This window comes from Monodelphis domestica, chromosome X, assembly GCF_027887165.1.
Source record: "Monodelphis domestica isolate mMonDom1 chromosome X, mMonDom1.pri, whole genome shotgun sequence".
Lineage (NCBI taxonomy): Eukaryota > Metazoa > Chordata > Mammalia > Didelphimorphia > Didelphidae > Monodelphis > Monodelphis domestica.
In genome coordinates, this window is record NC_077235.1 from 13141722 (window position 1) to 13169555 (window position 27834).

Below are 27834 nucleotides of genomic sequence, written 5' to 3' on the forward strand. Positions count from 1 at the left end.
ATTAATTCTTGCTCTTTTACACGATCATTGTCTTCCAGCTGCCTGATTCTGGCCTTTAAAGCCTGGTTTTCCTTTTCAGTTTCATCACACCGGTTTTGTAGATACGTGAATTTCTTTTGCATTATTTCCAACTTTTCCTCCCAGAAGGCTTCCATCTTTTTGGTCATTTCTGATTCAAATTCTTCATGGGTTTGTGGAGAGTTTCCATTTCCTTTGGAAGATTTTGGAGCATTTTCTTGTATATATTCTATCTCCTCTGTATTTTGTATTTTGGCTCCATAGAATGTGTCCAGAGTCGGCCCTTTCCTCTTATTTTTCTTGGTATTTTGGGGCTTCTGTGCTTCTGTGGAGTTTGCCATCTCTGAATGTGGAGGATTAGCTTTTCTTATCTCTGTCTGGTGTTCAGAGGCTTTAGTCCTGGGCATATTGTTGGTTCTATGAGGTTTCCCTGGGTTAAATTGAGTATGCCTCACTGGAACTGGAGTGGAAGGGTCAGACCAGGGGGCCACACTCTCCCCCGGCTCTCTGGGTCGGGCTGCTTTCCGGAAGCTGCCTTCAGAGTAGCTGGCCGTGAGGCTGTTTCCTCGGCCTGCGGGGGGATGGGCTGCGGCTTCCCCGAGCTCCGAGCTCGGAGGGCAGTGACTTTCACTGAGACTTGGATAGCAGGATCCAGCCCGTGAGGCTTTCTTGCCCGCCCTGAGGGTTGCTGTTGTTTCAGACAAGCCTGCTCTCTGCGGGGGGAGCTCCGAGGGCAGTGACTTTCACTGGGACTTGGATAGAAGGCCCTGAGTGTTGTTGTTCAGACGACCCTGCTTTCTGAGCCGGGCGTGGCTGCGGATTCCCGGAGCCTTGGACTCTGCGCTCCTACCCCTTAGGTCCGAGTGATCTCGGGTTCTTGGTTTTGAGGGGGGCCGTACCTTTTGGTCCGGGTCCAGGTCCAGGAGGAGGATTCCCAGGGTCTATGCTGTTGATCGTTTTGAATTTCGGCGCCTTAGGAGCTTATAGTTTGAGATCGGTCGGGAAGGGTTTTCCGGAGATCTGAACTTTAGCTTTCTCTAAGCCGCCATCTTGACTGGAAGTCCTCCGGGGAATTCTTAATTGGAACAAATTCCCTACTGAGAAAAGTTCCCCATTTTGATGTGAGAACTTGCCAGGAACAGAAATGGGAGGACCTCTACTCCACCCATACTTAAGACTGCTTTAGGGGAGAAAACTCATTGCTAAACAAAGAAAGTACTTGGATCCATGCTTATGTTGGGGCAAGGAGTTCTTTGAGCCAGGCCTGTTTTTAGAATTGATACAATGAGATGCTAGGTACCTAAAAGGGTCGGGCAAGTTTTGTCTTATTGAGATTAGTTGACTCCGCTGTGTTTTCACTGGTTCAGACTTACTGAGATTTGTCTACTTAGCAGGAATTCAGATGGGCAGTCCTTTGGAAAGCGTCTACAGTGATTGGTAGATGTAGGGACTTAGGGGAGGTGACATGGGAGAAAAAACTCTATATAAGAAAAAGCAGAATCTCTTGAGAGATATCCTTTTGGATACATCCTTTTGGAGGAATTCCTTTTGGAGGATCTCTGATGAGGACCGCTTGGGAAGAATCTCTTGAGAGAGGCTCTAGAGAAGGGAAGCTCTTGGAGGACAGTCTCTAAGGAGGTCTTGCTGGAGCTCTCTCTGATGAAGTCAGCTGAGATGGAGCTGGCCTGGTGTCACTAGAATCCTTGTTTAGGCAGACCTTGTGGTGACTGCTAAAAGACTGACTGACTGATTCTCTCTCTTAAGACTCAGGTCTAGGCCATATTGGCTTGAGGCCCTTCATAATTATTCCTTTCCTACTCTTTCTCTCTTTCTCTAATTCCTCATTATATTATTAATTAAAAATCTCTATAAAACCCAGTTGACTTGGGTATTTGAATAATTGGGAATATTTCCCTGGCAACCACCTTATATTTGATTTAAAACCAAGACACTGTAGTAAAACATATTTTCTGTGGTCAAATTTACTCACCCTCTCTTATATCTATCACAATTTATATCCTCCACTATTTTAATCACTACAGTTAAGACCTCAACCATTTTAAATCTCACAAAGGGAGGGAAAGGGCAGCAATCACAAAATGTCAGAAAATTGATTATTAAAAATTGTGTCAACATGCATTCTGGAAAAAGTTTCAAAATAAAATAAGAAGAGTGAGGAAAAGTGAAAATGGAGCTATCTATTATAGATACTATATAGATAACTCCTTTTTCAAGGAGTTAGCTATGAAGGGCAAAAGAGATATAGAATGATAGGTAGGGATGGAAGTGATCAACACTGCCACTTATAGTGAAAGAAGAAAAGAAGACCATTGGATTTAATTAGAGGTCATTGGTAACCTTTACATATATCACATCTATTGAGTGGTGAGGCATAAGGGAGAACCAGATAAATAGAAAGACAAAAATACATGATAAGGAAATAAAGGCAATGGGTTAACATCTTTTCAGAAGTATGTATGACTATGTAATGGAGGATAGCAATAAGAAAGACAATGGAAAGGCTAACAGGTTCTGAAGATAAAGTTAAGGAGTAGGAAAATGGTAAAGTTATATGTGTGTGTGTGTATGTATGTGTGTGTGTGTGTGTGTGTGTGTGTGTGTGTGTGTATATATATATATATATATATATATATGAACCAGAAAACAGCCTAGAAGAGATGTTCAATAGTACAGAGCTTGAGGGGAATTAGGGAATGCTGGGGGGTTCCATTTTGAAACCAAACAAAGCTTGATGAAGAAAAAGAAGTAGATGAAGAAGTTACCAAAAAGGAGAAATCATTAGAAGATACCAATCTGAAAGCACACTCTAGACATGATGAATGTATACATGCAGGCATGTGTATAAAATTGAAATTTCTGCCTGTGTTAGATAGGATGGTTTTATCAATTACAGTGCTTAATTGAGAGAACTCCTGAATATTCTTTAATAATTTGTACAAATTAGCATTGCTATTAGGCATATTCTGAGAGCAAGGGTCATGAGCTGAAGGGTTGAAAGAGGCAAGATCAGATGCAGACTCATGGTTCCTCCATCACTGAAAGTATTCCTTCTCACTTATCCATAGTATAGGGGAAGGAAAACCATCACAGAACTGATGCTGGGGGATGTATTATTGTCTGCTGCACTTGCAGAGTGACAATCGACCAGGTAAATCTGGCTTAGATCATTTATCTCTTCCACAAATAACTCTGGATGCAAAGTCACTTCTCCTCAATAAACCTGACTTGGTTTTGAACTGATTCTTTCCTCAGGAATCTTGAATCAGAAAAAGAGGCTACCAAAATCATTATGCAAACTATGTAAAGGAGTTGCCAGGACCTTTCTAGGATCATTTCTGTCTCACCATTTTTCTCCCCTCTGTATTTCTAACAGATTTAATTTAAAACAGCTTTGTGGCCCCTATGCTAGAGAGGCTGCTTCTGCACACCCTGCAGTGTTCTAACAGACAGTAGGTTTCAGCTACATCAGAAGGGAATGAATCACATCCTGCCTCACAGTCTCCACCTCAACCCACAGGCATAGGTCGACACCTTCAGACCCCCCCTTTCAGAGTGGTATATAGACAGATCACGGGCAGCAGTCAAACTGGCACTAGCTGCAGGAAAATGTCTATTTCCTGGAAAGACAGCTAAGCTGGGACGGACCAAGGCTGGAAAAAGGAGACAAATGACCTACCCCTCCCATTCTGGCTGGGTAATATGAATTCATCAGAGGGGAAAATTGAGCTTCTTGAAACAAATAAACTATATGTAAAACACCAAGGATATTACTTAGGGAAAAGTTTTGCAGAGCATTTAAACATCACAATTTTTTACAGGATTGCTCCAAGTTCAAAGGGCCATATTTACAGCATACTATGGAGATTAAAGAGTATTATAAAGACTGTATTTTCAGAGATGCAGATTGCTTCCTTTTTATAGCAACACAACTGTCCGCATGCTCCTTAGTAATCTAATCAACAGGTTCTGGACTACATGAAAAAATATAATTAATCAATCTCTCTGTTAAGAAAACAGTTCTAACCCAGAGCAAGTCTGCCCAACATTCATTTACACTGGTGCGTCCTTGAAAATAAAAGATATTGAGATGCAGTGAAGCAAGGCTGGGTGGGTCAACAGTATAAAGCCATCACTACTACCCATCACATCAGACAATTCCACTGTATTTCTTTGCATGTGCTTGCTTTTTCTTTTCTCCCCATCACAGCTTCTTTTCACTATCATATTTGTATATTCATAGAACAGTTAATATTTAAGCAATCATGAATGCTCCGGTGCCTATATCAAAACAGCTACTCCTGCTTGCCAGGCTGGATACAGCACATGAATTCTAATGTTAGTTGCCTTTATTTAAACAAAATTAAGTTCTGTGCTCTCTGCCAAGGGTTGTTTACAAATTATTGCTTTCTTCAAAAACACCACACACTGCAATAACACCCAGAAAGATAATGTATTTTTAAGGATTTGCAATTACCATAAAGACATTAGCTCTGGAGCTATGACCAGACAGGTTTAATACATGCTTTCCTGGCTTTATTTCTAAATCTGTCACCAAAAATGCTTTTCTGGGCAATATAGGACCAGAGCTGACACTAATTTAACCAAATTTAATTTATAGTTGAAGCATGTCTCCATTCCTCTTGGAGACCTCGTCTTTCCCTTTTTCTTCTCTTAATTTTATGGTTATAATAGTATTTCAAAAGAAGGAGAACGGATGATGTCAATTGCACAAAAGTCAAGCAATTTGTGAGTTTTACACTTGTTAGCTTAATTTATGGTAGCAATCTGAGGAATGAGACTTTAAACTTGAAACTCTGATAACATTAAATGTAATACTTACTCAACTCCATTATAATCACTTTCAGTTTCAGCAGGACCCTAACCATGGGGCGTACTAGAGAAAAATATTTGTGGTGTACTGTCCCTCCACTACACCCCATCCCATCTCATCCCAGAATGGCCTATAACACAACCAAAAGAATGCCACACTTTTTTTGTAAACCTGTATACTCGAAGCACAAGTTTTAGGACACTTTGTTGACCCTGTCTTCTCCACATTGAGGGTACTCGCTTGCCTGGTACAGAATGGAGTCCTTTCATAATTTCACATCTTGTGTGGTGCAAGCTCCTGTAAGTCCATAAATCCTCCGGAGAGGATTTACCCAGATGAAGGCAGAAAGAATTACTTAATGAGATCCAGCATATAATAGCAAATTCATGCTGGAGCCAACACTATTTTAGAGATACTCAGGGTCTGATTCTTAAGGTATCTCAAAAAAGAAGATTCCAAATGAGCATAAAAGTTCAGTCATTGTATTTGTGTGTATGTGTGTTTTAAACAAAATAAGGCAACCAAGATATCAGCAACCACTGACTCACATCTCAGATTTTTCACTTCCATTAAAGTATAGAAAGCGCTTTACAAACTTCTATAAAGTTTATCAGCTCCATTAATATTACAGAGAGAGGCAGTATAGACCCACCTGGTGGCTAGACTTGGAGTTAGAAATGCACAGGTTCAAATTTCACATTAAAAATATTAGCTAGTGACCCTGAGAAACTCATTACCACTCAAGAGACTCAGTTTCCTCAGTAGTGATAACATAAAGTAGTGACATTAGCACTCACTTGATAAAATTTCTTGCATCAATAAGTTATTATAGCTTAAAATTGCACTAAGAATTCTGAGACATACTGCATATAAAGTACATTACAAACATTAGAAATCTATGGAAATATGAGCTATTGCCACATATATATACAAGCTATCCTTCATTGAAAAGGAAAGAACGAATGAATACTAACTACCTTTGTGGTTGCAAAACTAAAAGTAGAAGAGAGAATATGTGATCTACCTGGGTCTATTATTAAGTGATTATAGGAAATTATTTAACTTGATGTTACAAAATATAGAAAAAAAAAGTTTCTTAGACATACACTGAGATCTTACCAGGCTACATGAAAAATATTAACTATAGTGAAAATTTGGTTAGTGGTAAAGTACTGACATAAAATGAGGTATTTAAAATGAAGATATGTGATTCCCCAAGGAATTTCAACAATATTATGGTCAATAGCTCTGTTAAATTCCAAACAAAAGATTGTTTGTTCTTCATTTTTCAAAGAGGACCAATGACATTAAGATTAGTGATGCCTTGATTTGTGCAAGAATTAGATTTAAGTGATAGAGTCGCACATAATTGTCATCCTCACTCTCACCTCCTAAAAGGGATCCCAAAATGAAAGCTAGCAGGAATGTCAGATCCAAATTCCAGAGTTCCTGGTCAAAGAGAAAATATATTTCAAGCAACCAGAAAAAAAACTATTCAAATATAGTGGAAGCACAGTTGGGATAATACAAGATTTAGTAGATTCCATGTTAAAGGGAGAAGGAGGTTTGGAATATGTTATTTCAGAAGGCAAAGGAACTAGGTTTACGACCAAGAATAACATAACTAGAAATACTGTGTATAATCTTTCAGGAGGAAAAACTGACATTTAATGAAATAGAGGACCTCCAGGCATTCCTGATAAAAAGATAAGAGCTGAATAGAAAATCAGACATTCAAAGAGAAAAACTCAAGAAGACAATAAAAAGGTAAACAAGAAGGACTGATCATAAGGGTCTTGATAAAAATTGAATTATTTATATTACTATAAGGAAAGATAATACATGTAACTCTTAAGAACTTTATTTTCATTAGGGCAGTTAAAAAGTTTACATAGAAAGAGGATATGGATGTGAGTTGAGCATACAGGAATAATCACCAAAAACAAACAAAACAAACCAAGAAAACTAGTGGGTAAGAAAGAGATTCACTGGGGTAGGAGGAAGGAAGAGATATAGTGGAGAAAACTTTCTCACATAAAATAGGAAAGCAACAAAGAGATTTTAAAGTGGAGGGGGAAATGGAAGGATGGGCAATACTTGAATCTTACTCTCATCAGAATTGGTTGAAAGAGGGAAAAAGACACATACACATATGTTTCTGTTGTTATGCATATGTAAATGTAAATGTAGAAACACACACATATATATGTATAAAATATAAATAATGACATATCATCACAGTTGTGTATAGAAATATAATTTAACCAACAGGAAAATACAAAGGGAAGGGGATAAGAGAAAATGGAGAGGGAGGGATGACAAAAATAAGGACATAATAGGGAGGGAGGCAGTATTTGGAACCAGAATAGACTTTTGAGGAGAGATAGGGTAAAAGAGAGAGACAACAATGAAAATGAGATGGAGGAAAACACATAGTGACTAATCATAACTGTGAATGGGAATTGAATAAGCTCAACCATAAAATGGAAGCAGAGAACAGAATGGATTAAAAACCAGGATCCAACACTACATTGTTTCTAAGAGACACACTTGAAACAGAAAGACACATACAGAGTAAAAATAAAGAGCTTGAACAAAATCTAATATTCTTGAGCTAAAATTTTGAAAAGTCAAGAGTAGCAATTATGATTTCAGAGAAAGCAAAAAATAAAAACTGAATTAATTTGATTAAAAAAGATAATCATAGAAATTACATTTTGTAAAAAAGGTATCATGGACATCTCAAAACTTCCTACATTAAGACTCTCTCATAAAGTCCTCATTTCTCAAAAAAATATTCAGTACAAAACTGAGTTAAATTTATAAAAATATGAGCCATGCTTCAATTGATAGTTTTAATTTAAGGTAAACTGAGGCACAAAGTTCTAAGCACAATCAATTTGTTGGGAAGGATAACAATTAACAATAAAAGGAGTCTTTCAACTCCTCAAACACCATGAGATACTTTTCATATAGTTTTGGGAAGAACAAGAGAATAAAGAACAGGAAGCATAAAAGAATATCATTGGTTACAAAGTCTGAAGTAACATGGTTGGAAAACAATTTGAATGGATGGAGTTAGGAAAGCAGAGGTAGCAACAAATCCTCCTTCCATATTTTTGCTCTGTAAAGCTCCATGGTGGTGTCCACTTGAATAGCTAGAGCACAGTAGTAACAGTCCAAACTTTCTTAAAGGATTCCCAGCATTGCAGAGCTAACAGACTTTCTGGCACCGACCTTCATCATGTAAGGTTTGTTAAGAGAGCCAGCACATTTCCCTTGATTGAACGTGGGCAATAAGATGTGTAGAGACAATATATTTCTTTGAATTAAGGTGATTTGTGGGACAACTTAGTTCAGAGAGAAAACATGAACTTCTCAATTTAACTGGGAAGTAAAGAAATACGGTTTAGGCAATTTTACAATTTGTTGGTGGGATGGTGACACAGAATAGGATTAATTGCAAAAAAAAGAATCTGAATCCATTTGACTTTCTCAGGATATAAACAGACAGCTTTCAGAAAAAGAAATCAAAGCTATATATAGTGCCATGAATAAATGCTCTAAATTGCTAATTAGAGAAAGACAAAGTAAAATAACCCTGTAGTACCACCTCATAGCTAACGGAAATGACAATACTAGAGGGCATAAGAGGAAAATAGACATACTATTGAATTCTCTGTAGTGAACTGGTCCAACCATTCTAGAGAACTATTTGGAACTAGACCAAACGGTCTATAAAATTCTGCATATCTTCTCACCCAGCAATACCATTACTAAGTCTGTACCTCAAAGATATTAGATTAGTGTCTTCAAAAAACTGGAAATTGAGGGGTGCTCAGCAACTGGGGAATGGCTGAACAAGATATGGTATATGATTGTAATGGAGTACTACCATGCTATGGGGAATGATAAAGTGAGGTGGTTTCAGAAAAAAACATAGCAAAACCTATATGAACTGACACAAAATGAAGTGCAAACGGATCATTGTCCACAGTAACAGCAAAATTGTAATGTCTGTGAAAAACTTGGCTATTCTGATCAATACAATAATCTAAGGTGATTCCAAAGAATTCACATGAAAAAATGTCATCCGCCTCCAAAGAGAGAATTGATGAACTCCGAGTGCATCATTTTCTAACTTTATTTTTCTTGCTTTTTATTTGGAAATATGGCTTATATGGAAATTATGTTTTGCATGATTAGCACAGGGCCTAGGCCATAAACATTCCAGTTATCTAAGATCTATTGAAGGAGATATGGCAGATAGGCAAAAAGATATAATACAGAGTAGGATATGAAAAGGACAAGAGAGAGACCTGGATAAAATGCAAAATTTGAGTGGAGGGAGAGTAAGAAAGACTGAGAATGAGAATATATATCTTATGGGGAAGAAATAAGAAAGGGTCATAGTGGCAGCATTTCAATGGATGTGGGATCAGGATAGTACATTCTAGAAACTTAAGCTCCAGAAGGATTGCCTACAGAAAGTCAAAGAGCTGTGCGTTCATGAATTTTAGAGCAGGAAGGTAACTTGAGGACCATAGACACTAAACCTCTCATTTACCAGGGGAAGAATCCGAGTCCCAGAATATTTCAGGCCACATAAGTCAGCTGGTAGAAGAGAAGACATTTTGACCCTAGGTCTCCTGACAGCAAGTTCAGCATGCTTATCATTAGCAAGCTATTTCTGGGAGTCCTTAGAAGAATATTTTTAACTTTACCCTAAAGGGTTTGACATACTTCAAAAGGTTTGTTCTCATGAGTAGTTTCCCTGGTACCACTACCCCTGCTTCAGTGATTTTCTTTACACTAACCACTTAATTAAGGAAGCCCATTCCTCACAGACAGTAAAAGGGGAATCTTCTCTTTAGCCTCTCTCCAAAAATGATTGCACCATGAAAACAGAAAGGCTGAACAGACAGCGTGACTGATCCTTCCTCTGCAGCTGGTTTCTGACTCCAAGTCCATGGTTCTAAGAGAAATATACCACCCAGCCTTTCAACACATCTGCCCGAACACCGACATGCCTGCAGCTGGGAAATCCCTCCACATCACATAAGAAGAAGGAGTCCAAAGACTACTCCTTATTACAACTAGATTATAAGTCCCAGGTGGGCAGTCTTTTGGCCTTTTATTGTATCCCCAGTCTAGTATAGTGCCTAGCATGTAATAGGCACTGAATGTTTAGTGACTGATATCAAACTTTTATGAAACATTTCTTCTGAAGATTTATAGACACACACACATATAAGTAGGTGTGTTTGTGTGTGTTCGTGCGCAAACGTATGAGTGAAAGTAAATTTCTGTGTATGGTCTAAAGCATTCCCTGGCTCAAGCTCTCCCTTCCCCTTGCTTCTCCTTCTCCTCCTCCTCCTCCTCTTCTTCTTTCTCCCTCCCTTCTTCTATCTATCTATGTCTTTTTTGTTTTCTCACATTTAGCCCTTTCAAGGCACTATACTTTCCTCACTGGGACAACTCAGTACAATCTAAAAGTCATTTGGGAGAAGTGAGGACACACTCAGGTACGATAGTTTCATTTCATGAACAATAGCTTCATATGGGCTCTAAATTCCTTTTGAGCAGGGTTTTAGGGAATAAAAAGCATTTGTTTTCAAACTTCCTAATTATATCCACTAAATGTTGTTCATGTTGTCAACTTTCCCCCACTGTGAGAATTACAAAATCAGTCATAAGATTAAACCAAGAAAATGACTATAGCAATTCACAGAATACTAAGCCAGCTGGGTTCATTTAAATCCCCTATGGAAACAATCTTTGTGGCGATCCAAGTAAAACCTGCAGCTAGAATTCCATAAATCATCATCCTTTTTGGGGGTCTACTTCAGGGCTGAAATTATTTATTGCCACATGGATTGAGGCCTTGGTGATCTTTACCAAGAATCCTATCTACCTCTTTAATAGGAAAGCAGCAGATTATCTGCTCAATCAGAGGATTCTAGATCTCTATCTCAGATAACTGAATCAACCATCTCATTTTACTAATGAGTAAACTGAAACCCAGAAATTACAATATGACTCATCGCACAATAAGGAAGTATCTGAGGCTGAGTTTGAACCCAGGTCTTCCTCCCTCCAAGTCCGTCCCTCTCCAGCATCTTCACAATTACTCTGACAAGTAAGATATGCTCATTAAGTAATAGCAATCACTCAGGTAGCCATCACTTACCAAGTTCCTACTCTGTGGTAGGGAGTGTCCAGAGGGCCCAAAGATAAAAATGCCTCTTGCCCTCGAGGAGTTTATAGTTCAGTCTAGTTGGAGAATTCAATAATGTATATAAAAATAAAATCACAGGGTCCTAGCTTTGGGGCTAGAAGGGACCTCAGAGGCCAATGAATTCAAAACCCACCTTTAACAGACAGAGAAAATGAGGCTAGAGAAGAGAAGCAACTTGGCTAGAGCCACATAAGCTAGGAAGTGTCTGTGCCAGATTAGACGCAAGGTTTTTAAAACTCTTGGTCTAATACTCTACCGATTAGTCCACTGTGATTTAGTTGGGGAAGGTCCTAGTAACTAAGGGGATCAGAAAAGATCTTATATAGATGGTGGGGCCTGAAATGAACTTTGAAGGACAGTAGGCACTGCAAAAGAGAGAGAGATGAGAAAGGCAAAAACATAGGTAAGGACCTGAAGGAAGAATATGAAGCAACCCACATGAAGAGCTAGAAAGCCTTTTTCAAAGCACCACAAAGTATATGGAGGGGAGTAATAATGAAAAAGGATGGAAAAGTAAATTGTGTCCAGATTGTGGATGATTTTACATTGTAGCCAGAGTTTATAGTTTATGATCCTAGAGGTAAAAATAGCCATTTGAGAATACTGAATAGAAGTGAAGGGGGGCTAGAACTCCCCACCCTAAAACACACACACAGTAAGGACCCTTCAGTTTGAGGGATAAGGTCCAAACTTTGACGCCCTTTAAGCATCAATATCAAATAAATGTGACCCACTTTCTGGAGAAGTGCCCTACTCTAGAGAAATGGTTTCTCAATGCATTTTAAGCCCTTATCTTCTGTCTTAGAAACAATATTAAGTATTTGTTCCAAGGCAGAAGAATGGTAAAGGTTAAGTGACTTGCTCAGGGTCATACAGCTAATAAGTACCTGAGAACATATTTGAACTCAGGACCTCCCATCTCCAGGCTTGTGGCTCTCAAACCATTGAGCCACCTAACTAACCTCTCTTAAGAGACTGTTAATAAGGTAAAGGGACATCCCCAATCATCAAGGATCTAAGGATACCTTCATTAGTCTTCTCCAGAAATCATACCTGGGATGTCTTCAATGCAAAGACGCTGCAATATACTCTAGTAGAACATTGCCCAGCAAAATGACATCTCAATAGAAGATTTAAATCTACCTAGTCTGGAAATGAGAAAATCAAAGAGCATGAACATCACTATTTCCCCATCACTATCCAAGAGGAAGGGGGATGTACATTTTCTCTGGTAGCTACTAGAAAGACACCATTATAGCAAACTATCTAGAAGATGCCAGTGGCTGCCAGAGACTGGAAGAAACATCATTCAAGATTATGTAATTCACTCCCCACCATCTTAAACATGCCTCCATGCTTACTAAATGAACTTTGATGAGTAATTCACTTTTCAAGGTACCTTGGTACTGGGATAGAGATATAAACTGATATAAGAGATATAAACATTCTGGTCACTAGAAAGGGATAAGCATATCCCTTGGTATATTAACAAGTTGACATTCAAGTTGATAAATCAATTTTCTGTGAGGTTGATTAGTGTAAATCAGTTTTTATGAAAACTAATAAATCTAGTTAAAACTGATATAACTGAGTTTCTAAATCAGTAAAGCAAAAGAACAGATTCTAGACAGATGATGGTCTCATCCATAATTCCCATCTTATATTGCCTCTCTCATTAAACTATCTAGTTCTCTCCTCAGTTTGTGTGTTTGTGTGAAAATTCAGATATTAAATGAAGTAAAAGGAAATCCATGATTTTGTCAATTACCAAAACCAAAAAACTGATGACCCCAACCCAGTCCCATGATTAACTATTACACTGAGTTGCTAATAATTAGTATCACAAAGCCATAATTCAGTTTAAAAATGCTTACATGGTATTCTGGAAATAACTTACACCCATCAATTCATAAAGAGGCTTTGAAATCACCATTAAATCAATCCTGTTTCTCTCTAAAAATCCATTTTGAAACATCACTCTGTATCTTATTTCCACAAACATAGACACTTTTATTTGACATGGCTCACTTTTTCTTTTCTGTCATTCCCAAAACAAAAATGGGGCTAAATTAAATTCTCACATTATATAATAGAATGCTTTAAATTAAAAAAAAAGTGACCACATCCAATAGGCAAATTTATTTTGTACAACAGGCACTCACATATTGGACCTAGCAATCTCATTGAGACAGATGTGAGGCAGCTGTAGGAGTAGCTTTACATATTCAGGAAGAAAACCTGCACCAATATTAAATCCACGCACAAACAGGCAGACATCACATGGACTGTGACTGACACTGGTGATGGCGACAGATTCAATTCCAACAAAAGAAGAAAAAAGTGATCAGAAGTGGAAGAGGGTAAAAGGGGAAAGTCCAATATTTGAAAAAGAAATATGACAAGTGGAAAGAAGAAGGAAAGTATCCTCAAGTGTCCTCGGTTCTATTGACAAGTGTAAAGATTAAATTTAACTCTCCTCTGATTATAACAATAAAATTAATTAACTCTCCCCTGATTGTGACGATTAAATTGTAACCCCTGCCTATTTTTAGATTTAATCCCCAAAGTGTAAACACCCTACTTACAATAGTGAGGAGATCTGCCCATTTGGGGGATTTAATCACCAAAGGTGTAAACACTCCATTTCACATATTAAGTGGGAGTTCTGTGACCCCCCATGTCAAATAGTGGGTGATGAATCAAAATCAACTGACTGCCTCTGGGAAGTCCTAAAAGCAAAAGCATCAACTCTGATTGGTAGATCTAAAAATTAGGGGAAGTGATGCAAAAGAAAGTGCCTTTAAAAGGGAGTGACAACTGCCTGAGTGCAGTTTAACTTGGAACTCTGTTGGAATGGAATCTCCTGTAAGAGAGAGTTCTACTAGGAGCTCTATTGGGAGTTTTGCTTGGAGTGGAGGCTGATAAAGAATCTGCTGACTGGACTGACATGTGGTGAGTGAAAAGCTGAATCTTAACTGCTGTTTTTTTCTGAAGAGATTGGCATCAGGAAAGACTTTTCCTCTTGAGAGACTTCCTTGGGTCCTTGGCTTTGCTGAGACTGGCTGAAACTAACTATCCCTACCCGGTGAGGGCTGAGAGTAAATTACTTAGTGCTTAGGCTAGATATCTTACCCTATCCTCTCTCTGATTTCTTACATCATTCTTCTCTATATTTTGTAAATAAATTATAAAATAACTCTTTGGAATTAATTAAATTCCTGGTGACTACTCTTAAATAATCAAGTCCAACCCTTTTAAAAATAGCCCCTTTTTACTTCTTATACAAGGAATACTAATCAATTAGAGATCATACAAATTATATTTACAGACTATTGCTCTGCAGAGAATTTAATAAACTGAAAACTATGGGTCATAATGAAGTCTTCAAACAACTTTAAGTTGTTGTTTGTTGTGTTGTGTTGTAAATGTGATGATATCTAAAGAGATATTATCAAGTTCTGGGAAAACAAACCAGAATTCCATTTAAAATATCAGCTGACTTATCTGTACCAAAGAAAGTAAAATTCAGGATAAGTAGAATACAATCATCCAGTAATGGATGAGATATTTGTAGGATTTTCTTTTGAGGGGGAATGAGTATTAGTGGTAGTGGCAGTGGCAATGGCGGTGGTGGAGAAATTAATATAGACAACAAAGGAACTTCTTCAAATAGTTTCCAAATTTCCAAATACTGCTAAAACTCTTCTTATGTATCTATGACAATGGATCATTACAACACTTGACCAATATTTGTCTTTCCAAAAATCATAGAGATTTATCACTGTCCTGTTGGGAAATATTTGTCTCCTGGCTCATAAAGGAGAAGGAAAAGGTCATATATGCAACATCTTCCCTTCATTTTACAGATATATTTATCTAGAAAAAGTGGTTCAAATTGGGCAAATTGAGATGATATGGGTAAAAGTAAGTATCCTGGAAAGCTATGATAATAGCAACAAAGTAATAAAACCTTCTCCAAAGTAAGCTCTATTCAAATGAGATGGTCATATATGCTAGCAGAGGTGACTTTACTAGATGTGTGACCCAGTAGAGTAGATGACTGCCAATTTTTCAAAGGCTAGTAGAACTGGAGAAGAGAAGTGAGAAAGCTCAAAAGAGTAGAAATGGTCAAACCCAAGCTGTGAGACTGACAAAGTATGCTGTCAAAAAGAAATCAAATTTAAAAGAAATGATTGCAGACACAAACCTTACACCAAAGCCAATGATACAAAAAATAAGCAGGGGTAGGAATAAGGGCCAAATCTCATTCAACAAATTAGTCAATAAAGCATTCTATTAAGTTAGGCATAGGGAACATAAAAGAGAGTATGATGAAAGAGCCTTAGGAATAAGAGACCAAGGAAGGAATCCCATCTGGCTCCGCATACCTATACATTTTGTGAACTCAGAGAGTCATTTCAGGTCAAAGAGCTAGTTTCTTCATCTGTTACAGGTTAATAACACATGTACTACCTCACCAGCTCCCTTTCTTTCCCCTACTCCCAGGCAATTGTAAGAAACAAATGAGATCATGTCGGCCCCTGGAATAGAGCTATGACTTAAATGTAATTAAATGATATTTTAGTCTTGCACTTGCGTACAAAAAAATAACTTCACAAATAAAAGGGGACGGCCTGGGTATACACAGTAGTTGTAACAAAGATCTAGAGGTCTGACTGGACTACGAGCTCAGTCTGTGTTAACAATGTGATGTTGGAGCTCCAAAAACTAATGTCATCTTGGGTTGCATTTACAGGGGCATGGTTTCCAGAAATGGGTGCTACTACTATAACCTGTCCTAATGAGATGTCACCTGGAGTGCTAAATTCAGTTCTTGAGTCATGGTTCAAGAAGGGCATTGATAAACTGGAGAATATCCAGAGGAGGGCAACAAGTACAGGGAAGGCTCTTTCAGTCCTTGTCAAGTAAGGATCAGTTGAAGAAATTGGGTATGTTTAGCCAAGAGAAGACTCAGGGAGACCATGAGAGCTCTTTACGTATCCCAACAGCTGGTATGTGAAGGAGGGCTTAAATTTGTTGCCTTGAGCCCATAAAGGAATCTTTAGATGCAGCTAGTAAAAGTCATAAGGAGGCAAATCTAGGCCTCATATCAGGACAGACATCATAGAAATTTGAGTTGTCCACAAGGGCAATGAGCTGACCAAGGAGGTCTTTAAATAGAGGCTTCATGACAACTTCTCAAGGCTGGTATAGTAGAGGTTCTTTCTCTGTACGGGTTAAATTAGATAGGTTGATGAGATTTCTCCAAAAGCTCATCATCTAATCATGTGCTGTGCCAATGTGTACTAATAAATACGTCTGGTGTAGAGTTAAACATGAAAGATAGAAGTATGTGATTGAAAATTTTTTTAAAATTAAAAACCATATATAAGGGCAGCTAAATGGCTTGGTGGATTGAGAGTGAGACAGGGGGTTCTAAGTTGAAATCTAGACTCAGACACTTCCTAGCTGTGTGATTATAGGCAAAACACTTAACTCCCATTGCCTAATCCTTGCCACTCTTACCCCTTGGAACCCATACTTAGTATTGATTCCAAGACAGAAGGGAATGCTTTTTAAAAAAAAGTTTTATTATATCTATATATCTGTATATATATTCACATACTTTCACATTTCATGTATATACTTTAAAAGAATAATTTAGTCCGGTAAATGTTACAGCATGCGGCTAACAGACTATTTGGTTCAGAATCCATAGAATCAAAAGTGCATCAAACTAAAATAAATCCACGAGAAACTCTGACTCTCCCTCTCCCCCCTCTCTCCTCCCTCCTCAAAAGTGAATTAAAAATTCCTCTACTGGTTAAGCACCACAAAGGTGACATATTTCGGTTACAGTCCAGAAAATTATGCAGCAGTTCACAATGATAATGAGAAGCTATTAAGTGAAATACAATAAAATACAATGGACTAAAATAGAGGTCAAGAATCAAATAATCTGAACAAAGCCAACTCTCTTATCATTAAGATGAATATCCTAGCCTTAAGTTACCCTGTGGCTCCAGATAGTGAAGCCCAGGCAGATCCTTAAATTACTGGGTGTTTATGTCTAGTGGTTATGAATTATGAAAAGAAGGAACCATGTGTCATTAGGGTATACATCATATAACATGTCTTTTCTTCTGTTTTTTTTAAAACCCTTGCCTTCCATCTTAGAATCAATACTGTGTATGGGTTCCAGGACATAAGAGCAGTAAGGGTTAGGCAAAGTGGGTTAGATGACTTGGCCAGTGTCACACTGCTAGATCTTGTCTGAGGCCAGATTTGAACCAGGACCTCCTATCTCCTGGCCTGGCTCCCAATCTACTGAGCCACCTTTCTGTCCTCAATATTTCTTTTTGAAATACAATGTCACTTGAATGAGTTCCTACTCATCTCTTTCTGCCATTGGTACTGCTCCCAAGACAGTGAGTGAAATTGAAGATGAAACCAGTTGTATGACTAGTTTTAGATGAAAACATCCTTGGCTTGCGACAATAGGATAGGAATAATCTTCATTTTCTTCATCTATAAAATGGAGATAAAAATTCCTGTTTCGTTCCCTCACTAAGATATGGTAGCTATCAAAAACAACATGAAAGCTATTTAAGAAGAGCAAACATAAAATGCAATGGTGGGAAAAAGATGATGAAGACAATGACAATGCTGACACAGGGGCTTTCGGGGTTTATCAGCCTGGGGGTTGGCTGAAGGATTTTTGGATGTTTGGCTTGGAAAGAAAAGATACCAAAATATGATCACTGCCTTCAAGAATTTGGATGAGGAAAGAAGTGGCTTTGCTTGGCTGCGGAAAGCACAACTAGGAGCAATGATGGAAGGGGCAAAGAAGAGAAAAATGGCTTAATGTAAGGAAGAATTTGCTAAGAAGTAAAGCCATCCAAAAGTAGAATGAACTAGCTCATCATGAGTTTTCCCCCTCTCAGAAGGTGCTTTATGCAAAGGCTAAGAGACCCTTCTCAGCTATATTTTCAAAGATTCTTGTTCAGGTAAAGATGAGATTACATGGACTATAAGCTTTCTTCCATCTGGAAGATTTTAAGATTCTGTGAACCTTCACTTGACAACATTTACATTTTTACTATCACATTGTCCATCTCCTCAGAAGTAAAAGTTACATGTATCTTTTCTTAAGATAGCCAAGGCACACAGGCAGCTTTCCCTAAATCTAGCTATGGTCAAGGTATGTAATAAGTGAGGTTGGAAAGAAGGAGGCAATGCCATAGGAAAAGAAAGCATACTGCATCAGATTACCTGGGAATGATGCCAATTTAAGGCAATGGCATTTAGACTACTACAGTTTTATCAGTTGATAAGAATCAGACATATTTAGATTCACCAAAAGAATCTTTCAATAATAACTGGCTGACCACCAAAGATTTTATGCCTAATACTTAAGTCATCAAAAGGGAAAATATCAAAATGATAAAAGATGCTGATAGCAGACATATTTCAATGATAACAATATCTCAAGTTTCAAACAAAATTATCCCCAAATATCTAAAGAAAAGTTGAAAATGTTCACAGTAGTATTAAAACATAATAGGCAATGACACATTTTTGATGGGAAATAAAATATTTTTACCCTTCCTTCAACATGGCATGGTGGACAGAGAGAGCTGACCCTGGAGCCGGGGAAGTTCTGAGAATAAATCATGCCATTGGCACATTGTTACATTGGCTGTGTAACTTTAGGCAAGTCATTTTAGCTCTCGGTGATTGAGGCAACTCAAGAATAAATTGCAGCAAAGTAGCAAACTTATATAAGTAGAGGCAGTTTCCTCATTTGGGAATTCCCTGTACCAGTGAGTGACATCTCAGCTCAAGTCTCCATCTCTAGATTTTCTTTTCCAGGACAATGAGCAACTGAAACTGTACACACAAAATCATGCTACTAAGAGTGCAAAAACTTGGGCAAGATTCTCCTTTGATGCCAGGGGTCCTATGCCTTCAAACCACGGGTATTGCCCAAGATTCAGTCTTTAATTACTCTCTCCCACAATAACTCCTCAATGAGTCAACAGCCTTAAAGGACCCACTATGTGCCAATCATTGTACTAGGGAAAAAAAGACAAAAACGAGAAAGTCTTTGGGCTTAAGAACCTTACATTGTTCCCAGTTGACAACATGTGCTCAGGGATGAGTAAATATTAAATATGCACAAAATAATTACTCAGAGATTGAGGGGTGAGGTGCAAAGTACTACGGACTGGAAGGAGTAAGGAAAGGCCTCCTCAAAAACAGAGCATTTGAAACAGGAGTCAGTGAAAGAGAGGGGACAGAATATTGGTGGCATGGGGACTACAACCCCCCACAAGGCACAGAGATGGTCAGGGGGAGAAGTAGCATATCATATACAGAGATTGGCTAGGAATACTAAAAGCTAACAGAGACAGAGCACCTATTAAATGACAGGCACTACTGTGCCAAGCACTTTAGAAAAACTATGTCATTTCGTCCTTATAACAACTCTGGGAGATAGGTGTTGTTATGATCCCCATTTTACAGATGAGGAAACTGAGGCAAAAAGGAGTTAAGTGACTTGCTCAGGGTCATGCAGCTAAGAAGTATCTGAGGTGACACTGGAATGTAACTCTTTCTAATTTCAGGTCTAGCCCTCTATCCCCTATTGTTATTATTAGCAATAATAATTCAAATTTGTATATATATATATATACATATATATATATATATATATAGTACATTAAGGTTTAAAAAGTGGTTTTGCACATGATTTCATTTGATTCTTACAACTCCACAAAGGAGGTGCTATTATTATCCATATGTGACAGATGAGAAAATTGAGAATGAAAGAAGACAAATGGTTTGTTCAGGAGGGTGCTGGGAGATAGGTAGACAACCAGATCTCCAAGGCACTACAGACTTAACCATTTTTGCTATCTCTTCCTTAAGTCTAGATAAACAGGAAACAATAAGGCAAGCTCTTATATGTGACCTCTGCTGAATGAACAGGGGGTAGCTAGGTCACTCAGTAGACTGAGAGCCAGGCCTAGGGACGGGAGGTCCTGGGTTCAAATTTGACCTCAGACATTTCCCAACTGTGTGACCCTGGGCAAGTCACTTGACTCCCAATGCCTAGCCCTTACCACTCTTCTGCCTTGGATCCAATACACAGTATTGATTCCAAGAGGGAAGGGAAGGGTTTTTAAGAAAGAAAAAGAAAACTGAACAAATGGCACTTAGGAGCCAATTGGTATGGTCAGCCAGCTCACCCTTCCCAGTATCCCACAACTAATAAGTGCTGGAGATAAGATTTAAACTCAAACCTTCCTAACTCTCAGTCTACAGCTCTAACCAGTGTACCACCTTGCTGCTTCAATTGGAATCTCTGGATTCATTTCAACTGAATAAATCTTGATAGCACCTTTGCAATGTACCGGGCAATGTGATTCGTGAAAAATAAAACTGTTCTTGCCCTCCCTCAAGGAGCTTGCAATCTATTGGAAACAAAGAAGCAAACGTGATTCAGGACCATTACCAAACTTCCACAGATATTTGGCAGGCTCAGGAGTGTATGCCGTAGGTCCTTCATAATTACATGTATACTCAAACAGCCTTTGGCTTCCTGCTGAAAGCAGCAAATTGTGTTCTTAACATCACTGAAAATGGAAATTAGCATTAGAACAATTTAGGTGGGAAAATGGTGTCATTTATTTTTAGCATAATCAGTGGGCTAGGAGGGACAGTTTTCCCCCTTTTTGAAGAAATAGTTGAGAAAGAACAGTAGCCAATTATTCTCTAAAACTTTAGCTTAAAGTTTTCAGCAACCACAGCTAATCATGCTTTAGTATCTGGCTAATTCAGTTCAGAACAATTTACATAACGGTGTTCCCTTTATGGAGTCCAGTTAACAATTCTGCCACTTGACACAGTTAGAAGGAAACAACTGAAAGTATTTTGTCTTTGCAATCCTATGTTCTGAAATAGCAAACATCCATGTGGTATTTCATCTTCCTAATAACAAGTAGCTCCCTAGAAGACATTTCCCAAAGGATGAAAAATCAATGCAATGAGTGCGTGTGTGCATGAATGTGTATGTGAATGCCGGTGTGGGAGGGTGGGAGAAGGATGAAGAAAGGGCTTTAAAAATCTTTAGGCCTCTCCCTTTAAAAAACAGCTATTACTACATGATACTTTTCCCCGGTAGATTATTTCATTTTATTTGAAGATGGCAAAAATCTGTGTGCTGAATCCTTTGAGCATATCTCTAGTGATACATGTCAGCTCAGTACTATATGGAAGAACTTTTATTTGACAGGTAGATGACAGGAAGAAGGCGATCTCTCAAATAGAGGGTGGAAGTATAAAATTCTCCTGCAACATTAATGTTCCCTTTTGTTTCAACGTATAAATAACTTACTCATTCTTGTTTCAAAGAAACCCATTTATGTCCATAAATAGTGTAAACATAAGTATGTGACAATAAAGACAGAAAATGTATTGACATAATTCAGTACTCTTAAAAGTATTTATGTTGGTTTAATGAAGGGAAAAATGGGTAGGGATAATATTTAAGAATGTTTCCCCTAAAATGTGGTATATGGATGTAATGGAACACTACTGTGCTGTAATAAATGATGAACATGAAGAATACTCTAGAGAAGAAGGGTAAATCTTAATTGGGCCAAACTAAAGACTATGAAGTGAAAGCAACAGCATGAAATAAACAGAATCAGAAATCTAATCTACTCAATTGCTACAACACAAATAGAAGGAACAATGACAAAGCCCCAGATATTTAGTGATTATAATGGGAAGATGAGGGAAGAAAACATATTTCTCCCTTCAATGTCAGGGTGTAGGGGAGACATTGAGCATGGAACATGACCTATACTGTCAGATTCAGCTGATGTCTGGAGCTGTGATGAACTGCTTTCTCCCTCACTCGCTTCCTTCTACCTTTCTCCCCCCTCCCTCCCTCTTTCTCTCCCTTATTCTTTTTTCAAAAAAATTATTGATATCTTTTGTTTTTGTATCACCCAGATGTTTCCTGTATCCTTATCCCTTTCTCTTCCCCAAGAGAATGTATTGCTTAGCAAAAAAAAATTTTAAGGGGAAAAAGTGAAAGAAATTCAGCAGAACTGATCAATACATGAAAAAATTTTTTTACCTATTCTCTCTGTTTCTCTCTGTGTCTCTGTCTCTTTCTCTCTCCTGCTCTCCTCCCTTTTCTCTCTCTTACTTTCCTCCATCTTTCCCTCTACCTCTCTCTTATTCTTTGGTAAAAGAGATATCTCAGAGAAAGAAGAGATTTTGAAATGAAGGTGCCAATGACATTTTTCCCCAAAATAAACATTATAGATGTGGGTATTTCATATCAATATATTTTTGTTTTTCATTTTTGATTTGCGTTAACCAGATCCAAGGCTACAGAGTCAGAGTTACAGAAGGGTGCTTTGAAGCAGTCTCCTACAAGCTTCTCCTTTTACTGATTAAGAAACTTAAAAGATCTTAAAGAACCTACCTAAAATCACACAGGTAGTCATTTTCAGATACTGGTTTTAACCAGTCCCTCTGTCTGGTGGTGCAGTTTCCATGTGCCATAGTGCCTAGGAAATAGTATCATTCTGACTTAAGAAAGGCAGAATGCTTTGGTGGACCAAAGGAGGCCTTCGCAGGTTCACTTTCTTCTTCAGACTCACAGTGGATATGTAACTCTGGGCAAGCCACATCCCTTCTCAGGGCCTCCAGGACCTCTCCTGGGCTCAAAGTTGCTGAGCAGATTCACAAGATGACATAACCCAAGAGGCAGAAGGTATTCAAACAGTCCAGCAGCCCAAGACATACACAAAGGGAATCCCCACTAAACCATGTACTTTATGCTCTTTCCAAATATGTGCCTCTTTGTTCGATGACCTCTATGAAAGGGGAAGACAGCAGCTTTTAAGGCAACCCATTCCACATTGGGCTAGTAAGCCCTCATTGTTAGGAAGTTTTCAATCCAAAGCTGCCCAACGGGTTTCAGATTTGCATTTGTAGAGTGAGTTTCCTCATCTATATTTCTTACATAGTGAACTTGTACATCTATACCAGAAAAAGAAAAACAAAATCAATTATAGAACCTCTTTCATAAACAAAGGTGACCTCAACAGTGGAGATTTCGAAAGGGTCAGAGGAAACATAGGTAAGATGTTCCCATGGACTAAAATGTTTCAAGAAAAGTCAGCCCAGGAGGGATGGGAAATGCTGAAGAATGAAATTCTGAGGACAAAAAGTGAAACAACTGCAATGAAGAGAAAAAACAAGATTTGTCTGAAGAGACTGATGTCTAGGCTTAGGAAACTTATCAGCCAAATTAGATTTTAAAAAGGAATGTGCAGAAGATGGAATCAAAGCGAAGCAACAGAAGATGAATCTCAAAGAAAGGCACGGTGCTCTGAAGGAGTGTCAGGAAGGCTAAGGCTCAGAACGAGCTTAGGATAACAAAAAGCAAGCCTTTGTTTTGTTTTTTAACTGTTTTTATTTTTTATTCTTTCAATTACATGTAGAAATAATTTTTGCCAACTATTTCTCACATTTTAAAATTCAGATTTTCTCCTTCTCCTGGGGTGGTGAATAATCTACTATGGGTTATAGTCATACCTTCATGTAATACTGTTTGGTTTTTTAGTGATATAGGGAAGAAAAGGAACTTAAAAGAAAGACTAGGGTCTTTGCCTGGGGTGGATGGCACAACGGTAACTGAAAAAAGAGAGATGGCAGAGATGGCGGCTCCATTCCTGCTTTGTTTCTATCTTCTCAACCAAGAAGTCTGACTTCTACACTGGCAATGACAGGATAAAAGTGATTAACAGAGAGTAGCAACCCAGAATAAGTGAATCCACAGTAACAGAGCCCCAAAGGGAACTGAAGGAATTCCCATTATCTGGTCCTGATGAACATCATTCTCAGGCCCTGGAAGGACTGGTTTATTGAATTGTTGAGCTGTTGACAATGACACTGGAAAGTTCATGGAAAATAAGAGGGTTACCCCAGATTGGAGAGGGACAAATTATGTTTTAGGTTTCAAAAAAGGGAGGAGAAAAGAATGAAACTATAAGTCACAGAGTATGACTCTGATTCTGGGAGAAATTTGAGAGAGAATTGTTAAATAGATGGTAGGTGAACTTGTAGGATCAGGAGCGATTACAAAGAAGGCTCATGGCTTCTTCATCAAGAATAGACCAAGTTGGGGGCAGCTGGGTGCCTCAGTGGATTGAGAGCCAGACCCAAAGACGGGAGGCCCTAGGTTCAAATCTGGCTTCAGAAACTTCTTAGCTGTGTGACCCTGGGCAAATCACTTAAACCCCATTGCCTAGCCCTTACAACTCTTCTGCCTTGGAGCCAATACACAGTAGTGATTCTAAGATAGAAGGTAAGGGTTAAAAAAAATAAATAAAAGAATAGACCAAGTGAGACCAAATATATTTTCTTTGTGAGAAGATAACTAATGAGTAAAGATAGAGGATGCTGGGGAGAAAGTTTGCTCAGATTTTCAGAAAGTTTTTTCTCAAGTATCTTATACCATCTTGTGGAAAGGATAGAGAAAGAAAGATTAAACCTGTGGTTCTCAAATTTTTCCAAAGTGGAAGAGCTCTTCAGTTAAAAAAAAAAATTTTGCAGAGATCTTGTAGTAAAATCCTCCTGAAATATAAACATCTATTAACAAACAACAAAAGGTTCATTAAAAAAAACATTTGGAGTATTTCAGAGCTTGCTGCTATTATGATTCTCAATGGATTAAGAACTTGTTGGAAGGCCAGGCTAAAGAAAACTTGTTAACAGATCACTCACTGTCAACATGGCAAGAAGTCCCTAGTGGAGTACCCTAGGGATCTGGGATTGGTTATGTGCTGTTTAAAAGCTCCTGAGCTTTAGAGTTAACACTAAGATGGGGGAGAAATCTAACAGAACAAGGATCCCAAAGAATCTTGACAATCAAAGCATATTGGGTTGAATCAAATATGATAAAATCCAATAGGGACAAATGGAAAGTCTAGCACTTAGGTAAAAAATGAACTTCATAAGTCCACAATGTGAGAGACATGGAAAGATAGCAGTTCTGAAAAAAGTCAGGAGGTTTGGGGACACTGCAGGGTCAATGAATTAACAAGGTGATGAGACCATAAAAAGCTAATTTGATCTTATACAACATTAAGAGTGCCACAGAGAGACAGTATCAAGGCGTTGTACTCTGTCCTTATTGGACCTCATCCCGAGTACAGCATTCATTTTTAAGTATAGCAGGTTAAGGACACATAAACTAAGATGTATTTAGGATAGTGAAGGGCCTTGGAGTCATTACACATGAGGATTAGATCAAAGAATTGGGCATGTTTAGGTTGAAGAAAAATAGATCCAATGGTAACATGACTGTTATCTTCGACTATCTGAAAGGCTCTCATGTGAAAAGGGATGAGATTTTTTACCATTTGGCAAGAACCAGAAGCAATGGGTAGAAGGTGCAAGAAAGCCAATTTAGATTGGATGTTAAGTAAAATTCCCTAAAATTAAAGCTGCTCCAAAGTAGAATGGGATGCCTATAGAGGAGTGGGAGGGGTCTCCTGCTTGGAAATCTCCAAGAAGGGATGATCCCTTTTCTGTATAGGTTGGATTAGCCTTCCACCAGGATTAGGATCACTACTAACAATAGTAGCTCACACCTAAAACTATGCTCCTGTCATTTGTAAAACACTTTCCTTACAACAGCCTTGGGAGATACTGGGGTAATATAAGTACAATCTGCAAAGGATAGTCCTGGTGACAAGGTTCAAAGAGGTCAGGGTACCTACTCATAGTCACATGGAGAGAGCAGAAGAGCTTATTAGAGCCTCCAGCCCCAACTCCAGTGTTTATATTCTTTAATAAATGGCCTGGTGGATATAGAGCCATCTTGCCTTAGAAGTCAGGAAGACCTAGACTCCTGCTCTTCCTCCAACTCTGAGGGAGGTGCTATATGCCAGCAAATTTCTGAAGTTCTCAGGGTCCTAAACTGAAGCCTATTGATTGCAGCAGAGCTGATGATCTCTATCAGTACAGGTCCCTTCCTGGGAACTCTTCACATAGATATAATCACAAATTCAGGACAACAACAATAAATAAATACCAAGACTACAGATACACTTGCCTTCATTTATCTCACAGATGACAAATTCATCCTTTGGAATGTCTCAGATACAATAACTAAAAACTCATATTCTATATTTTCAGATGTGAAAGAGGGAACCCTCTGCAACCATCCACAAGAGAGAATGGTTAGGTGTCTGAGGGGGCCTACTTCTTTTCAGATTTGTTCTTCCTGTCAAGCTGATTTCCAATCTTATTGCTGCAGAGTGTATCTAGTTAGCCCTCTCTATAGGGCACCCATCTCATCTAGGAAAAGACACATAGGACCATCTGAGGAATGAACATTTACTTCCTATCATGTCTACATCTTTAAGTCCTTAAAACTCAGCAAATAGCAAAGCAGTCATCAAGTCGTAACATAACATGCTCAATATACTGTAGATTTCAAATTTTCAATTAATGCAAGAGATTCTTGGAACTAGAGCAAATTCTGAAAAGCGAAATGAACTGAATCACTAAAAAACTCTTAATACACAAGCACACAAGTTATAATTGCCAAAGTTTTACTTTATCTGTAGGGGTGGGAAGAGGGATCCTTTTTAATTCAGTGATAAAGAAAAGAGCTGTGGGATTTTGTTAAGAAACAATAAAGTTGTACGCCCAATCCCCATATTTCAGAGGCACTAGCGTGCCATCTCTGTACATGGTAAAAGCTAGTTAAGCCATGCCTCATTTGCATGCATGTCTGGGCATACAAAGGCTTAAGTATTCAACAACCTCATCTCATCCATTTTCCATTTATTTAATAATCTTTTATTTTGTCTTAGTTGGAATAAAATGAGAGCTTAAAGAGTGATTCATATTCATTATGACTTGCATGAAGGCTGGATTTTCAGGTTTCTAAAGCACATTTAAAATTGCACTCTGAGAAAGGAAAATACAAGGCACTTGAATTCTAGGCTGTAGGGGTCAATCACAGAAAGAGTTCAAAAGAACTCTGCTTTTTTTCCTACCTCAGTCTCTCATTGGGTGTTTCTGTGTGCTTTTGTTTTTAACAATTTAAATTGGGAATGCATGCAGCCACGATCATCCTCACAGACAAGAAGTTGAGCTTTTCTAAGAGTGGAATTCATTTTCAACCTACCTTGCAGAGAAAGTTGATGTTGAAACCCAGTGACTGGGCATTTCGAGAGCCTGAGTTCATGTAGTTGCCAACCAGGAGTACCAGCTCTAAAAGTCGATTAAAGCTTTCACTTTTTTTCGTTTCTTCACAGGCTAGAGTTACTGCCATGATGCCAGGTTTGATGTTGTTTACATGTTCTTCAAACGTGAGCTTGAAAAGGATGCTATGGAGACGAGGTCTTAACATTTTCACTGAGCTCATCTGCAAGACAAGGGATTCTCAGTCAGAAAGTTTCCTTTAGAGTTCCCGCTGGGGAGAGAGATGCTCAGGCAGGGTTCAGGGTTCTAACTGCCAAATAAGCTGTACCTCATAGAAGGATCTTTTTAACCTTATGTTAATGAGAGAATCACTCAAGTTCAACAGGTGCTTTTCTATACACTGACTACACTCTTAATGGCTTCCTCAAATGGATGTATTGTCAAAGGCTGTACTGTCAACGTGATTCAGGAAAATCTGTCA

At 38.4% G+C, this 27834-nt stretch overlaps 1 protein-coding gene across 5 annotated transcripts in view; it reads right to left on the bottom strand.

Moving 5' to 3' along the window:
* The window catches only part of DIAPH2 (diaphanous related formin 2), a 931826-nt gene that overhangs the window by 497933 nt on the left and 406059 nt on the right, over positions 1–27834 (bottom strand). For all 5 annotated transcript variants that reach the window (XM_056809150.1, XM_056809153.1, XM_056809151.1 and 2 more), the window contains one exon: positions 27337–27576. In XM_056809150.1, coding sequence (XP_056665128.1) covers positions 27337–27576 — 240 coding nt within the window. The remainder of the gene's footprint in view (positions 1–27336; positions 27577–27834) is intronic.